Source organism: Eublepharis macularius, chromosome 14 (genome assembly GCF_028583425.1).
Source record: "Eublepharis macularius isolate TG4126 chromosome 14, MPM_Emac_v1.0, whole genome shotgun sequence".
In the NCBI taxonomy this organism is placed as follows: domain Eukaryota; kingdom Metazoa; phylum Chordata; class Lepidosauria; order Squamata; family Eublepharidae; genus Eublepharis; species Eublepharis macularius.
In genome coordinates, this window is record NC_072803.1 from 38,393,033 (window position 1) to 38,409,959 (window position 16,927).

General features: G+C 49.2%; 1 protein-coding gene across 2 annotated transcripts in view; it reads right to left on the reverse strand.

Moving 5' to 3' along the window:
• Positions 1-8,681: 8,681 nt before the first annotated feature.
• PSD4 (pleckstrin and Sec7 domain containing 4) overlaps positions 8,682-16,927 on the reverse strand; it is a 34,483-nt gene continuing 26,237 nt past the window's right edge. For both annotated transcript variants that reach the window (XM_054997545.1, XM_054997546.1), the window contains 8 exons: positions 16,820-16,909; positions 16,381-16,424; positions 14,691-14,851; positions 13,347-13,417; positions 12,463-12,608; positions 10,897-11,041; positions 10,246-10,389; positions 8,682-9,402 (listed from right to left, as the gene is read on the reverse strand). In XM_054997545.1, coding sequence (XP_054853520.1) covers positions 9,148-9,402; positions 10,246-10,389; positions 10,897-11,041; positions 12,463-12,608; positions 13,347-13,417; positions 14,691-14,851; positions 16,381-16,424; positions 16,820-16,909 — 1,056 coding nt within the window. In that variant the 3' untranslated portion in view covers positions 8,682-9,147. The remainder of the gene's footprint in view (positions 9,403-10,245; positions 10,390-10,896; positions 11,042-12,462; positions 12,609-13,346; positions 13,418-14,690; positions 14,852-16,380; positions 16,425-16,819; positions 16,910-16,927) is intronic.

Sequence of the window (16,927 nt, forward strand, 5' to 3'; positions counted from 1 at the left end):
CCGTTCTAAGGATGGATTCACCCCAAAATGATTTTTCAAACTACCAGATTTGATTCAGAAACAGCATAATCAATAAATCCAATGCTATGAAGTCAAAAACAGTCTTTTGCAGACTACGGAGCACTTGCAAGTTGAATCAGCCAATAGGAACTCTCGGAACGGCCGGAGAGACAGGAAGGGGGTGGTTTTTAAAAAAACCACGTAAATTGCGCATTGGCCCGTTCACGGCCACCGTGAAACTCCCGTTGAAAACTTGTGACCACATATTCGGGAGAAATGCGAATGAAATGCATCTGTTTAATGAGGTAATGTGACCGGCACTCGGGATTGCGTGGGGAATGCGGGGAACATGCGACTTAGAATGAGTAATGTGGATTCGACCTAGATTAGTTCCCCTGGAGAAAATGTCTGCTATGGAGGCCAGACTGTACGGCCACTGAAGCTCCTCCTTTCCCCTCCTCTCCCCAGGTTCCACCCCCAAATCTCCAGGGGGCTGACAACCCTAGGCCTTCAGGTTTAATGAGGACATACTAGTTTCTATGAGCTGACTGAACCAGCAACACTCTCTCAACTTCCTAGGGCTGAAGTATCCTGAAAGGAAAAGAAGCCCCACCTGTTCCGGGGTATTATGCAGCTAGGATTTGGTTGCAGTCTAATCCTGCAAGGAACTGTATGCAACAGAGCAGAGATCAGGCACACAGCAGCAGAAGCACGGACTGCGAGCCTGGCACGTCTTCACAGTTGTGCTGCCTCTCCGTGGGCTCGCTGTCTTTGCTACTCCCACCAGTGAGAAGAGAACCTGAAGGTCTGTCTTCAGTACACTTTGTCCTAAATCTTCTTTCCTCCAAACTTAACAAAAATAATGCACTTTCAGCACATTAGCTTGCCATTTGGTGTGCATTTTCTTGCCTTGCAAAGGTCCCACCCACATCACAGCCATTCTTCCAGTCAGCCCCTCGTGGCCACCATTTTTTGTCCTGCTCTGCCACTGCGAATCAGCAGTCGAGGTAATACAGGGATGGCAGCAGAACAGACAAGGAAGCATACAGAATGACTTGGCCTGTCTACCTTGCTGGTTCTTCCCTCCACCCCTGTACAGCTGTACTCGCAGACAAGAGATGCTGCATTGCCCTTCCCTTCCAACAGTTCTTCCTTTTTCCAGAGCTGGCACAGAAAACAGGAAGTTCTGGCCTCCAACACAGAACCTTTCAAAGTCAGTGGAGACCCAGAACTGGCCCTACCTCCCGCTCTGCTGCTCTTAGAGGCCCTCACACAAGTCTTGGAAGCATCAGCCTAGTACCTATTGCAACAATCTGAGAAGCTGAATTTGTTACACAGCTTGAGGGATAAATAGGGTTCCCATTCTCCTGCATGGGGCGGGGGATCCCCCCGATCTCACCCATTCCCCCTGTGCCCACTTACTTGGCCGGTGGGGGGGGCATGCTCCCTGGGGCGCCCCTTCCCCAGGTGGTGCAGCGTGCCCCCAGTCGAGGGGATTGCACTCCCGTGCCACGAGAGCAGGCAGCGGTGGCGCTGGGAGCGGGCAGCAGCAACAAGAGCGGCCTGCTTTCGCCACCGCCGCTGCCACCCGCTCTCACTGCCACCGCCACCACAGCCCCTTTGCACCAAATGAGTGGGACACAGCCGCCGCGGCAAGAACAGACCACACTGGCGAGGACAAGGGCCCCTTTGACCCGGGGCGCCCTTTGACCCCCACATGATGACGTCACTTCAGAAAGTGATGTCATCACACGGGGGGGAAGCCGGGGTAAGTGCCAGCTTCCAATCCCCCGCTGGGAGAGCCCAGGGACCTGGGGATCTCCCATCGAGGGACTCCAAGTCCCTGGCAACCCTAGGGATGAATGAAGAGCTTTTGTGGGCCCAAGCTACCCTCCCGGGCCACAATTTCGTATCCACTTCTGCTGCTGGCCTTAGCCCAGGGATCTCCAACCTCTTTGATCCTGTGCACAGATTTGGAATTCTGACACAGGGTGGTGGGCACAAACACAAAATGGCTACCATAGGAGGTGAAGCCAAACACACAAACACAGAGGAAGCCCAAGAGCAGGGAACCTGGCACTTAACTGGGAGTTTTTTCTTCATGGGCATAAAGTATGCATTGGACTCCTGGTGCTCCAGGAAGTGACATCATCATGTCAGCAACAGGAGTGCTCCCATGTATCATGCAGGGCCGATTCAGCTTATTTAGGGCCAAACTTGGCCCCAGAAAAGCAAGAGAGCATGCCTGCGGCCAGCATAATGATTTCACTTTGGGAAGTAACGCTGACATGCCCCACTGGGAGCATGTCTGGTGCATGCTTTCCCAGGTTGCCTGCTGCAGGCGATCACCAGGGCGTTTGCAACAGGCAAATCCCCAGGAGATTACTCACCACCAGCAGGCAACTTGGAAGCCTAGGCCAAAAAGAGTAATTTTTTAAAAAATTCACTGGGGAAAAGGAGTGAGAGAACAAAACCTACACTGTGGTGGCAGCTGCCACTTAAACTTTATTTTAATCTGCATAGCCAATCAGATTGCTAATGACCAACCAGAAGCCCTGCTTCCAATTCTAAAAACACTTGGTGAGGACCAAGAAAGGCGTTGACGGGCACCACAGTGCCCACAGGCACTACATTGGGGACCCCTGCCTTAGCCAAAGCGGAGCTCTGTTAGAGGAGTGAAGGGCCATGGGTCAAGTGCAACAACCACCCCAATACAGCGTACTCTTCCTCTACAGGTAAGGTTGCCAGCCTCCAGCTGGTGGCTGGAAATCTCCCGGAATTACCAGTGATCTCCAGCCAACAGAGATCAGTCCCCCGGAGAAAATGGTTGCTTTTGAGGGTGGACTCTATGGCATTACACCCTGCTGAGGCCCCTCTCTTCCCAAACCTCAACCACTTCAACCTCCACCCCCCCCCCCAAATCTCCAGGAATTTCCCAACCCAGAGCTGGCAACCCTATCTACAGGTGATCACAAAGAAAATTCTCCCTTTTCCTATGACTGCAGGAATCCACACATCTAATTAAGCAGACGTGGCTATGTTATATGCTTCGGTTTTCTATGCTGTGTGGGTGATCAAATGTTGGAGTGTCTGGCAAATTCCAACTCATAAATAAGGAAATAAGCTGATTTAAAATTTATATTCTAAGTTCAGAAGAAAAAGCAGAAAATTAGTTACACTTCAGAAGCTGCCTGTTTCTGCCTTTTCCTCTTACTCAGACATTTTCCTGCTCCACTAACATTTTATGTTCAAAACTCCTGATCCCAAACCTCAGTCTCAGGTCAAATCTCTTTAGTAAAATGCACTTGGAAACACTCCCATCAGAACATTTCTTTCCAGACTCAAGTCCCCCAATGCATGCTGTTATGTAATTTACAAATGAATGTATGAAGATTTTCCTATAATTAATTATATGAGAAAACGGGACCTTAAGAAGGCAGAGCTGGTTGTTGAATTGATCCATATTACAAAAAAGGCTTCTAATTTCAAAAGCAGCAGTAGAACACATTTATTAGAGCCAAGCTTTCAAGTTCATCAGAACTCATATTTATATGGCAGTTTAAAAAATTAAGCACAGGGGAGATGTTGCTGGGCAAAATGGAAAGCTCAATTCTACATATTTTAAGATGCAGCAGAGGAGGCAAGATAAAAACATTTTTAAGCATTATAGTGGGGATGGAGGGGAGGCTGCATGGTATAGCCCGATCTTGTCAAATTTTGGAAGCTAAGTTGGGTTGGTACTTGGAAGCCGGGCCATATTAACCCATGGCCGGGACCCTAGGCTTTCAGGTATTTTGGGCCCCCTCCCGCGCTTCAATCTTTCACCCCACTACAGCTGACAGCATGGCCCTGGTACAGTAGGTACTAGACCGCAGTACATAGCCCTATATCCATTTTGAGGGTCTCCTGAAGAATTCTATTCACAATTTTAAAAATATTTTTATTGAGTAGAACTCTTCAGGAAAGCACATTTGGGGGGTATAATTGTTCAATACTGTAATATTTTGAAGTGAATAATTTTCTTATTATTTATAATTTATGGATAATTGTTTTACTATAATAGACCATTTATTTCACTTCAATAAGGAAGCAGTTAATTATCTTATGAGCAGAGGTTATATAAGAGAAACAATTAATTGTAATTTATGAGGGAGGGGTGCCTCAGCAAAAAAAATTTGATGGGCCCCTAGTCCCTGCAGGGCCCCTCGGCTTCAGCCTAGTCAGCCTTATGAATAATAAGGCCCTGCTTGGATGGGTGACCACCAAGGAAGATTCTGCAGAGGAAGGCAATGGCAAACCACTTCTGCTTCTCACTTGCCTTGAAAGCCCCTTCCTGGGGTCACCATAAGTTGACTGCGACTTGACGGCACATACGCAGGCATGCTGGAGGCAAAAAAAATCTCAAGGGGGCATAGCTCATATAGAAGGTACCAGGATCAATCCCAGCACGCAGTTAAAAGGTTTAGGCTGTATGTGAAATGAAAGATTTCTAGCTGATGCCAGTTAGAATAGATCATACTGACCTTGATATACCAATTGTGTGACTCAGTATAAGGCAGTTTTATGACCAGATTTCATTTTGGGAGGCAGACTATATTCTATGCAGAGGGTTTAACCCCTGGCATCTCTAGTTAAAAGTAGCAGGTTGTAAATGACGAGAAAGATGTTGCCCTGAGACCCTGGAGAACTTCTACCGATCGCAGAAGGCCATTTTGAGCTTGATAGTCCCAGTACTAATCGGCTGTGTGTGTTCAAAGGCTAGTGGGACTAAGAAGCAGCAGCTGCTTTTCCTCTGAAAATATAAAAAGCCAGCAGTAGTTCAGATCTGTCTGGTGTCAACTGGATTATTGGAGTCCTTTGTCAGGCAACAACAGAAATATGCAGTGATTCCTATATTAACAGAGCCATAGATAGTGGTGAACTAGGTAAGGAGTAAATAGAAGAGTAGTGGCACCTTAAAAATAACACATGTATTGTGACAGAAGCTATTTTTCAAATTTCTGCTATGCGTACCCTATTGTGCTGTTTATTGAATGTCCCAGCTCTTGATCACATGAACTTACACTGTGTAATCCACCCTGGGTTTCAGTGAGAAAGGTGGAATATTAATCAATTAATTAATTAAATTGTGAGCCACAAGCCTCTCTGTTGCTTTGGCTGCAACATAACTCCATCTCCCTGAAAATTAGGCAGAGCTTCCTAATGTTTCTGTCATAAGCAACATCTCAGCATTAGATAGCACAAGGCCATTGCCCTACAGTTCCAGGATCCCCTTCCCAGATGGCTCCTCAGAAGTCTGAGGAGACAAAAAACGCATGAGGCCAAAAAAGAAGAAAAAGCAACCGTAAGTAATATTTTAATAGGCCCAACTGAAATATCATGAAGTAGGGAGAAACTTTTCCATTTACTGTTGGAGACAGATCCAAACTACCACTAGCATTTATGTTTTCAAAGGGACTGCAGCCAATGAATCTGTATCACAGTAACCTTTGCTGCAACGTTTTTTCTTTTGTCCTTCCTTAGCATGGTCTAAATTGACAGCGCCATCTTAAACAGAGTTACACCCTTCTAAGCCTATCGACTTCAATGGACTTAGAAGAATGTAACTTTGTTCAGGATTGCACAGTAAATATATGACACTGTCTCTGGTCCTGTTGTGCTGCTGTTCTGTTTGCATGATATAATTTTTTTTTAATAAGCAGCCGCACTGGAAACTAAAATGCCTTCCCTTGCAGTGGTATGCAGCGCATTTTCTCATCCATGTTTTTCTACCCCCTCCTCCCGTGCTGCAACCTGGACAAAGCACCTAGGCTTGTTCAGTTAGCAAAACAGGCGCAGTGGTTAGGGGTCTCCACCGTGCGCAATGAAGGCGTGCGGGCTGCAGCCGCAGTTTAAAGACGACAGCGGGTTACCGGTCTCACAAGCCCTTCTCCGACTCCTTCAAAGGCTGCCACGAAGGCTTCCTCCTGCCTACTCAGGACCGGAGCTCCTGCGGCCTTTCGGGAGGAGGCTCTTTCGAGGGTCCCCCGGTCTCCTGGGCGCACCTCGATGGAGTTACAAGCGAGCCTTTATTTTAATGTACACATTTGTATCGCGCTTTGCCTCCCCGCGCCGGAATCCCTGAACTAGAGCGCTGAACCCGCAACCTCTTCGCGCCTCCAGCCACGCGGCGGCAGCGTTTCCCCAGCCAGCCGGCAAAGGCGGCTTGGGGCGCCCCTTCCCGCTCCCCCCCCCCCAGGCCCTCCCCAGCGCCCTGAGCCCGACGTCTTTTGGAGCTCCGGGTCCCAGCGATGCGAGGAGGGCGGCGGAGGCGAGGTGAATAAATAACAGGAAATAAAACTTCATGAAGCAGAAAATAAAAGGCAGATTATACAGATGTGGCAATTTGAAGGATCATTGCCTCTGTCCTCTTTTTAACTGCTGCATCTGGAGTTTCCAAGCTGCAGCCAAATAAGTACGGCGGGGAGGGGGGAGGCGAAGCGCCCCCTTGGCGGCGAGGGCTCAAGCAAGGCTCTGCGCCCCGGCCGGTGCCGCCTGCAGGTCTTTGCCGCTGGTTCTCCTCCTGGCCCAGCCCCGAGAGCTTCGCCAGGGAGGGGCCGGCTTCCTTCCGCGAACGCCCCGCCGCCCGCTTCTTGCCCGAAGGCCGGACCGTTCCGGCAGCCTTGGAAACGACGCTCCAGCAGAGACGGAGACGGGGCGCCTGAGACTTCGGCCGCCTCCTCTCCTTCCCCGGGGAAGGGTCGCTCCGGGCGCCTCAGTTGCGTTCTGCCCGCGTAGGCCAAACGAGTAAGGGCGCCACTTTGGTTTCCGAAGTCCCTGCCCAGCGCCTTTGCTCCAAGGCGAGCTAGCCCCGGATCGGCCGCCACCAGGCGGGACTCGTGTCTGCATGAGCGCTCTAGCGAGGCACGTGTGAAGACAAACAGGGGCGAAGAGGTGCTGCTGGCCGTTAGGCACCCAGCCTTGTTCCAATGTGGCCATTTGCCCATCGGAAACTTGCCTAGAAGGCTGGGTGATGCCTCGAGCTCATTGTGGGAAGGTTGGCTAAGGGAAGCACTCTACATAAGCTCAGCCTCTTTTTACAGGTAGCCTGTAAATGCCCCTTTTTTGGTTCCTTTCTGCCTCTCTCTAGTAGTTCCCCTAGTTCTTCTCCCTCCAGCCCCTTGAGATGCTGCAACTCTGGGTCTGTGCTCATTGACCAACCTAAAACTATCAGGTGATTGGAGCAGAGAATAGGGCAGATCCTGTGTATGCATGGGGGAGGGAGGGGTCACTTGTTCACACATGGCATGTTTTTTGGCATTGAAAGCATTTTGAAATAGGCTGGCTGCAGTGTAAACCTGGGTTCTGGTCCCCTTGAGCTGGGGCACCCTTGCTCCTTCCTGGTGTGACCTTCCCTAGCACCAGCATTCCAGCAGCATACGCGCAGCGGCACCTGCTGATGCGGTCTATTCGGAATTCTTTTGCTTTCACCTCCCCAAAGTCCAGGGCAGCAATAGTCATGTAGCCAGCTCCAGCAGAGTCACCCATAGGTATCTTCCATTCCATCTGATACAGTGAGAAGCAGAGACCCGGGTCATGCTTACATCCAGTGCAACACTGGTGGGACACATCTATGGGGCTAGTTTTCACTAGTGCCACAGCGTGCAGCTCAGAAAGTAGGGCTTCTGCGATACCCAGGCCCAATGTAAACACAAGGTTGGCAAGATAAAAGTGTTTCCCTGTGCAACTTCATACTGGTGTGGAGTCTCGTTCGAAGTCACACAGGGAAATTTCAGCCTCCAGGTTAAATCAGGCCTTAGCTTAATCTCGCCAAGAGTGATCTGCTTGTGATAGAATTCTTTTTAGTCAAACCTGTAAAATGGAAATCAAGGGAGACATGAGGAAAAGCCACTGTCAGCAGCTGGGAAGCAGAAGACCTCCCCCCCCCACCCCCAGTGCTTCCATTTTCTCAAACCCCATCTTGCCACAGGCTTTTGCCGGGGTCAGGCCCTCTCTCCAGTTTTATCACTTGCCCAAGATCCAGAGGGAGGCTGACTGTTGATATGAGAAAGCTCTCCTGCTCTTTAGCTGCAGCTCTGTTGCCCAGGGACTTGGTAGCACAAAAGCCCAGCCTCACAGCTGTCAGGTTTCAGAGGTAGAGGAAAGAGCAGGACCTGAGTTCAGGAGCACCCAAGTCAGGCTGTTCTTGTTCTAACAGCCTGCTGGCTCCAGTTACAGTCCTTCCAAAGAGGGCTCTTGGAGCAGTTCTCCAAAACTCTGCCAGAGAGTTACTTGGTGGAACACGCCAAACTTTAAAACAGGACCTGAAGGCATGGTGGTGCTCAGACTGAAACAGGGACAACCATCTCACTCTGCTTTTGGGGCCATTCAACTGGCAAAAACACACAAGCAGGACCAGGGACAGTCCCTTGGTGCAGGAGGCACCATCCTCTGCGCTGCGTCTTCCATCCACATCCGCGTATTGCTCCCAGAGCTGCCCACCCTGGTTCTGTGAGCCCAGATGAATCACAAGAGAAGCTAGAAACCCACCCACCCACCCCCAACATCCACTGGCTGCCTCAGAAAAACCCTGCTCTGCCCAAGCAGCTCCAGATCCAGGGGACAGAGGAAGCCAGGTTGTTGGTAGCCCCGCTGAGCTTGAAATGGGTTCTGGTCGCCCCCCCCAACATCTAGTCCAGACACATGCCTGTTTACATTTATTGCACCAAGGTCCCGTCTGCCCCTACAGCAACTGAGAAACAAAGAAGTGATATGAAGCTCGGGATGAGGAATAAAGAATGCAGAGAAGGGCTTTTCCCCTCCCCGCAAGCGGGGCACTTTCCCTGAGTACAGCATCTCTACAACTTACAGGCTTAAGAAGGGCCAATGCTTTAAACTTGATCAGAGACAACCCACAGGGAGCATTCACACTGTATGGGAGGGGGCCTGCCACCCCACCACCAGTCTTATGAGTCTCTGCCAGTCTCCGTTTCCTGTGGTGCAGCACCATCTGGTGGCCAAATACTGGAAGTGCGGATATGCCTTGGTTTGAAAGCAGCGGTTCCCCTTTGTACCATTTAATGTTCCTGCCCCGAGCAGGAACCACGCCCAGAAGTCTGTGTGAAACAAGTGCTCAGGCAGGGCAGCTTTGGGGGAAGGGGGGGGGGGTCACAGCAAATGCTTGTTGCGCCTGGGGATGATTTTCCGCACTGTCCTGCGCTCTGAGATATTTCTCTTCACCTTGATCTCGGTGGGTGGCCCATCTGCATTCAGGGAGGGGCTGGAGTGTGACTTCTTCAGGCTGGGATTCTCATCGTCGGCCACGCTGGCTGCTTGCAGCTGCGCCTCCCACTGGTCAAGATCCTCACTGGCACTGGTGAGCTTCACCTCCAACAGCCTCACATAGGTTTCGTACCTTCGTTTCTGCACAAGACAAAGAGGGCAAAGTGCTGTGGCCGGAATCAATTAGACACCCCAGATGGAGCAGGAACTTAAGAGAGGGCTCTTCCCAGCACTGAGATGCACAGACCCTCGCAGCCAACCAACACTTCTTTCTCTCCAACTACACCTCTCCATTATCTCTCCGCCCCAGCAAGATGCAATGCATAAAGCAAGTTGCTTTTTATGTTTGGGGGTGTTAAAACAGGATATTCAGAATTCCAGATCAGAACCCTGAAAACAGTCAGTTCTCTGGGCAGAAAAAGTGCTGAACTGTTGCACTGTGCTTGGTGTACAATAGTCTGTTACTGGGGATGCCAAAAAGGGAAAGGACCAGAGGCCAAATGTCAGGGGCCCTGGTCATCCTGGGATCCCATGGAGCTAGGCAGGTCACATGATTTGTTTCCATATAATGTTGAGGTTGAATCTGGGCAGTGACTTTTAGTAGCTCTGCAAACAGCAAGCCATTCAGCCTGGGGAGAGGGGAGAGGAAATTCACCTCCATGGACAAGCCAGTTAATTAGCACACACACCCCGCCCCAACCAGTGATTTGGAAACGCTGACTTTGTGGCAGCTGCCTCTTCACTTTGGCAATGAACTCGTCTCTACGAGCAATGTCACCTTTCAGCAAGGTGGAATTTTACCCTGAAATAACCCTGGCAGGTTTCATGGAGCCTACTGAAGGCTCCCTTCAGGCAGTTGTGGGGCAAGAGCAAGGGGGACATGTGTGATGAGAGTAGGCAACCACGTCCCATATTAAAGAACAGCTTCCCGATGCTCTGCTATGGATAACTAGGAAGCGCTCTCCTGCCTTGGCTCTCACACACCTCATACAGCAAATACTCCTTCTTGAGTTGATACTCCTCCAGGTCCCGGCTACGCCCACGCTTGTCTGGGAGGTTTCGCTGATGCTCTAGGAGCTCATCTGAGATTTTGTCCATCCAGTCCTCGTGGGCCAGGTGCTGATCCTCCTACAGGAACAGAAATGGATTGTGATGCTGTCTCACCCTGGTGATCTGGTTCTCTCTCTACCCCAGATGAACAGAGGTGCTAGCTGGGGGAGGATATTCGTGGAGGTGCTGAGCCACCATCCGACCTCTTAGGCAGCTGGAACAACGTCATGGAACTCCAAGGAATAGCCCAGTGCGGCATGCAAGGGTACCTGCTTGATAGTATCTCCTGGTCTGGATTCTCTTCCTCCTCCTCCCATTTCTGGTTTGCAAGTTGGGCTATCACATATTTATCCCTTCCTTTCTCCCAAGGGGGCATACATGGTTCTCCCCCCACCCAACCTTGTGAAGAAGGTTAGATTAACATAAAATGACTGACCCAAGATGATCCAGTAAGTTGCATAGTTAAATGGGAATTTGAAACTGCATCTCCCAGGTCCTAATCTAACCACTACACATCACTGACTCTCAATAAACACATATGTACCCCTGCCCCCCCACCCCCACCCCCCCTGCCCTTCAGCTCACCAGGGAGTTCTTGCAGGTGGCAGTTGGGAGGATTGGTCGCACAAATTTCCGTTGAGAGCCTACCGCCGCTGGGAACGGTGGGGAGGAGAACATGGCAGCCACAAGATTGATGCGGGAAATCCATGAATTCATTTCCTCTGGAGTCCTGGAGGAAAAGAAACAGGCACCTCAACTCTGTATTAAAACCTCAATACATTTATTTAGGTATTTATTCATTTATTGTCTGCCTTTGAGAACTCGAAGCGAATTACACAGTGCCAGTCAACAGACCAGCTGCTGGGACATTCAATAAACAATACAGCAGAGAATGGACTGCAGAAATTTGAAAACAAGCAAATTTGAAACGACACATTAAATAACAAGGAAGCTACCCAGTAGGAGCATATCTACATCAACAGACAGTATCCAGTAATACAGTCTACAGTCCCTGACCTTTTGCCAAAGCATCTCCCTGAGCCATTTTTTACATGCAGCGCTATTACCTGAGTAAAAAGCCTGAGTATTTGGTGATATGTGGCTATTCTCTCTCTAGAAGAGCCCCAGTGGCCTTGGCATTCAGGCCATGGTACTTTCCTACAGAGGTGACAGTGGACATCTAGGGGGATTCAAAGTTACATCAACAGTGCAACTTACTGCAGACAGACATCCGCAAGAAGGAGACAACTTTGCCCCAACCAGCAACTCAACGGTTGTATTCTTGCAGACACAATCGTTACAGTGTGACTTAATCTCAAACTGTGATAATCTAAAGTAAAAGATGCCAAAATAGTGTATTGGGTGTCAAAAAGTGCAGTCCACTTTGTGTATGTTGATGGCTTGAAAACTGATAAAGTGGGACTTCGGTATGGCAGCTCACGACCTCCCTTGGCTCTGCAAGGAGTTAATTTAAGCCAACCCACAGCTTCTCCATCTGTGAAATGGGAACAACAGGGAGTCACTACAAGGACAAAGTCAGCAAAGACTGTGAAGTGCTCCACATGTTAATCTGCAGCAGAATCATTAATAGGAATAAAAGAGTGATGACTAGCTGACTTTTAAAGTCTCTCGCCCACTTTGGGTTTCTCATTTAGTCTTTTCTTCCCCCAAGTTTAATACAATATTCCAGTGTTGTTATGAGCCTAACATCAAACATTCAACTCTCTCTGACAACCATTAGATACTTGGGAGTGAAGAACGAAGAGATGAAACCCATCAGACTTTTGTATCCATTCTGAGGCAGTAAAAAGACCAAGTTTGATTGAAAATTATTTAGTCTATGATTGTAGAACCAGCAACATCTAATTTAGAAGAGGGGGGAAGGTGGGAATAACAGTATTTACCACTGTAGTGCCCCAAAATTATTATTTTTTTCTGTGACAAAAAGCTCTCTGCAGGACTGAGAGGAGGAGCTATACAGAGCAGAAATTGGGAAAGCGCTGCCACCTTTTGACCTGGAGACATACTTATTCCTGCATGAAGGCTTCCTGCCCCAGAGATGGTGGGAGGTGACATCTGCATGGAGGAGGACGCATAATTTGCTGAGCCCCTAGCAATGCCTAAGGTGCACCAAGGTCAGGGGATACCCACGGTGCTTGGAAGAGGAAGATGTGCCAGTCAGCCGTCTGGAGCCGAAAGACGTTGGGCCGCTTGGTGTATTTGCTGGCTCTCTCCGCCAGGGCATGATGCACCCCAATGGGATCCTCTGAGCTCAGCGTATCCAGCCGGTTCTCATCCTGTATGGAAAGCGGAAGCAAGAACCAGTGCTCATATGTCAGGCTCGATCCTGTCAGCATTAAAACTTTTGTGGAGGAGTGCAGAGAATGTCCCAGGTTTAGTGCCCCAGATTTCCCATTATCAAGGCTGGGAAAGGTCCAAGACCCTACTGCAGGAGATGGCTCTAGGCTAGGGACATGGTTTCAGTATAAGGAAGTTCCCAGTACTTATATACATTTAGGCAAGAAGATGCCATGAGAACCTCTATTAAATGTGTGCCAACAGCATTCCAGCTAATGACTGGCTACTCAGTTAGCCCGGAAGACAACTCCTGGCCACAGCATCTTTGGAAGGTGTGATATTCCCAGTATTTCGTGTGGACAAAGGGAAAACACTTCCTAATAACTCCTTCCCAGGAACAGTCCGGAGCTAAGGAAGCCAGGGAAAATGCAACCTCAGGCACTGAGCAAGACTTGTGAACTGCCACGTTGTGGCTGAGGTGGCCAATGCAACAGACAGACCCTACCATGGCCCTTGTGGAGGACATCCCTCTTCCATGGCCCTGAAATGTGCCACGCTTGTTCCTTGTGGGCCTCATCTGTGAATCCCACGTGGCTTCTCACCAGGTCTCTGGGATACACTAGGACAGGCACGTCATGGTTCTGGACCACAAGTGGCCATGATGTGGGGGGAATCACAAGGGCTCTGAGCTCACATGTCCTCCACATCTGGTGGCTGCCCAGCGAGTCATTTCTTACCTTGAAGAAATAGAGAACCATCCCTTTCAGCACAGTGTGGAATGTCTTCCAGCCTCTCTTCCCCCATGGTGCTGCAAAGGAGCAAACAGGGGTTGGATCAGGTCCCTGCCATCTCTGAAGCTCTGGCCTTCCCCCCATCTCCTGGGGCCAATCTACACAGCGCTGAGAATATGTGACTGGATTCCCCTAAACTATAATTTAATCTCAAAAAGTAGCTAGCAAGGGAGTGCAGGGGGAGGGGGGAGAGATGGATCAGGGCTGCTGCACTACAGAGGCTCTGTGAGTGTGTGTTTGTTTCTTTGCCCTGATCAAAAATACCATTCCTACCTACCCCCACCCCGCAAGCTGCTATGAGGTTAGAAAAGACAAGCATGCAGTCTTTCTTAATGGGGGGTTTAAGCATCTGGGAAGGTTTCGTTTGTGGAGAAAGAATGAATCCCTCCACCTTTCTCCAGCACTGTAGTCCCAGTCCATACCTCTGGCATCATGGGGGGGGCAGCTAAACTACTGATCAGGGAATCCAGTCACAGATTCCCAGCATCACATGAACATTCGGGCACTTGACAAAGGAGAGCCCCTCAACTTGAGGAGTTTTATGGAGTGGTGAGAAGAAGAGGAGATAAAGATATCAGGCCCGAAGTCCCCAAGATATCTTGCTCCAGGCAGTTGGGGTCAGGGAATCACTGTCAGAGACTAGAAGCCCTCACCCCACAATCTTGACTATTGTCCTGGAATGCAACCTCATGGCTCTTCACGGCCCCTGGTCCAGGTAAACTTACAAGGGGCTGATATGTCTAGCGGAAATACACATTGCGAATTACCTGGGGATGCTCAAGTGCAGGATTTTATGTGTGGTCCTCAGTTCATGTGCAGGCTCTCTCTTGCTTGGCACATGTAAATGCCACTTTCATGGGAGCTCCCTTTGTGTGACTGCAATTGCAAGTGAGTACGAACGCCAAGTCAGGAGCGCAGAGCTCCAATTCAGCTCTGTTTTTGCAGCAAAAACACTCAGGAATGGACACTGTAGAGCAAGTACTTTAGGCTCCTCTGACTTGTCCATTTGCATTTCTTTAAGGTGTGAGAAAGTCAAGATCTACATTTCAATGAATGGATGTGGGAGGTGGGGGAAGCTGGGAATTTGGAAGTTGTGTCTGGGATACTTATAGCAGTTGAGGAGGAACTGATTTTGGACACGTGAATGTACTCACACGGAGCAAACTGAAGTGGGACTGTGCGAGCGAGTGCAGGAGAAGTTGGAGAAGGGACACATAAAATGAGGTTCACTTGAGCATCCCTAGTTACTTCGTAATGTGTACTTCAACCCTGCGAGGGCCTGGCGCTCACCTTTTTTGCCATCAGCTTCAGCGTGCACCTTGCGAGTGAGGAAACCCTGATGGTACACTTTAGCACCAGGATCATGGTTGAGAGTCAGGAAAGGATTGCTTTTCTTCCGGATGGATCCGGTGGGTGGAGGTATCAGGGTGCTGGACTGCTCTTCCTCATCCCTACAGGGAAAACATGAAGACTTTTTATTTTTTAAAAAAGAAAAGAAATAGGAGTAAGCAGGGCTTTTTTTCAGCGGGAACACGGTGGAACGGAGTTCCGGCACCTCTTGAAAATGGCCATATGGCCAGTGGCAGCGCGGAGGGCAATCTAAACTCCTCTCTGTCTGGAGATCAGGAGGTGGGGCCACCAGCCATGTGACCATTTTCACTGAGGGCAATTTAAACTTTAAAAAACTCCCCCCCTTGTTCCAGTTGACCCAAAGTGACGTTATTCTGCGGTCCTGAGTTCCACTACCTCTTTTCCCAGAAACAAAGCCCTGGGAGTAAGCACAAGTTCAACAATAAACGTCAGCATTAAAACTACTTTTCTGGCATTTCTGGTCCATCCGATGGAATTCTAGCTGAGGAATTACATTCGCAAATTAAAGAGGAGCACATCTTCATATGCCTCTCAAGCCTCTGGGGATTTTCTCAACATCCATGCATCTATTTCTACCGCCAATGCTGATAGTCCCAGTGGAGGATTTGGGAGGGATTGGATTGTTGATTTAGATATTTATAACTAGCATTTCTCCTCAATGGGGACCCAAAATGGTTTATGGCAATGTTCTTCCCTCCTCCATTTTATCTTCACAACAACCCTGTGAAGTGGGTTAGGGTGAGAAAGACTAGCCTAAGACTGACCCAACGGCTTTCTGTGACAGAATAGAGATCTGAATCTATTGACAACCTGGAGGACAGTGGGAAAATATCTGAAAATTCGGAAACAAAGCAGGGACAGCATATAAATGGACTGGTGGGAAGAATGTCAACATTTGAGACTAACAGTACAATCCTTAGAACGCTTTCCTGGAAGTAAGCTCCATTGAATAGACCTTAGTAGGTTTCTGAGCAAAATTAAGGATTGCTTCCTAAATCACAGAAGAAAGAAAGAGATTAAGTAGAACCTGCGTGGAAACTAGACAAGGATAAAGATGAATCAGTGGGCAGGTAGCAGATAAAATGCTTTAGGAGAGGCAGCAACTGATGCCCGCAGGCCTGCCAACCCCTCAAGGAGAAGCTCAGGCACCCGCTCCCTTCCTGCCCAGAACTGTTTTGTTTCCAGGCACTTTTTCTGCTTCCAGCCTTCATGTGGCCTGGAAGATTTTCTGTCTCCGTGTCATATGAGAATCTACACCTATGTTCAAAAACGACTAGAGGGTCTAAATAAAGACCATGCAAGGAACTACTTTTTGTAAGGAAATCTCATCTCACTGGCAGTGGGGCTCGGAAGCAGCAGATGGACAAATCCGTTCCCTTTCACTCATCCATCTCTTTGCCACATCTCCCTTAGGAAGGGTCCACATGGTGTTGAACTTAAGCAGCCAGATTTTTGGGGAGCCAGAGAGGCCTTTCCATGCAAGATCAAGACTTTTCCTCCTTTTCTTTGTTTATCATAAAAGGACAGACCAGAGTCTTGGTCTCCCTCCCTGACCCCGCTGCCCTCCTTTGACCTAGATCCCCCCTACTGTCATGCACAGCTTACTTACACAGCCCATTCCAGTTTTTCATTGCGGATGGAATAATACAGGGCCTGGAGAGAGAGTGGAAAAAGTCTGGATGTTAGATTCCCCCCCCCCCCCCACATCCAGGCCTGCACGCCCAATATTTTTTCCCTTAAAGAGTCGCAAATAGTTAGACTGGCAGCTCCTGGAAGTCCATGATCAGTCCTCATTACCTGTTCCCAGGGCAGTGCAGGCTTCTGCCTCTAAGAAACCCTCCCCATTGTTTACCATTTCTTTTACAGGGAAAAAAAAGATTCAAGCCCTCATGGGCTCCAGCAAAATATCTGACCACCTTTGGAAAACGAGGACTCGGAAATTTAGAGAGGCTTTGGACTTTGACTTGTGGTTCTGAGTCCCTATCTTCCACCAGGACACTGCTTCCCCTCCCCAAACACGGGATATGTACTGCTTGAGGTGCATGTACCTTTAATTGTTCTTTGTGGAAGTTGCTGCCATTGTTCATGCCATTAAGGTTGGCCACAAAATCTTGACAGGTCATGCTCCGGCCAATATTCTGTTCTCACAAGCAGGC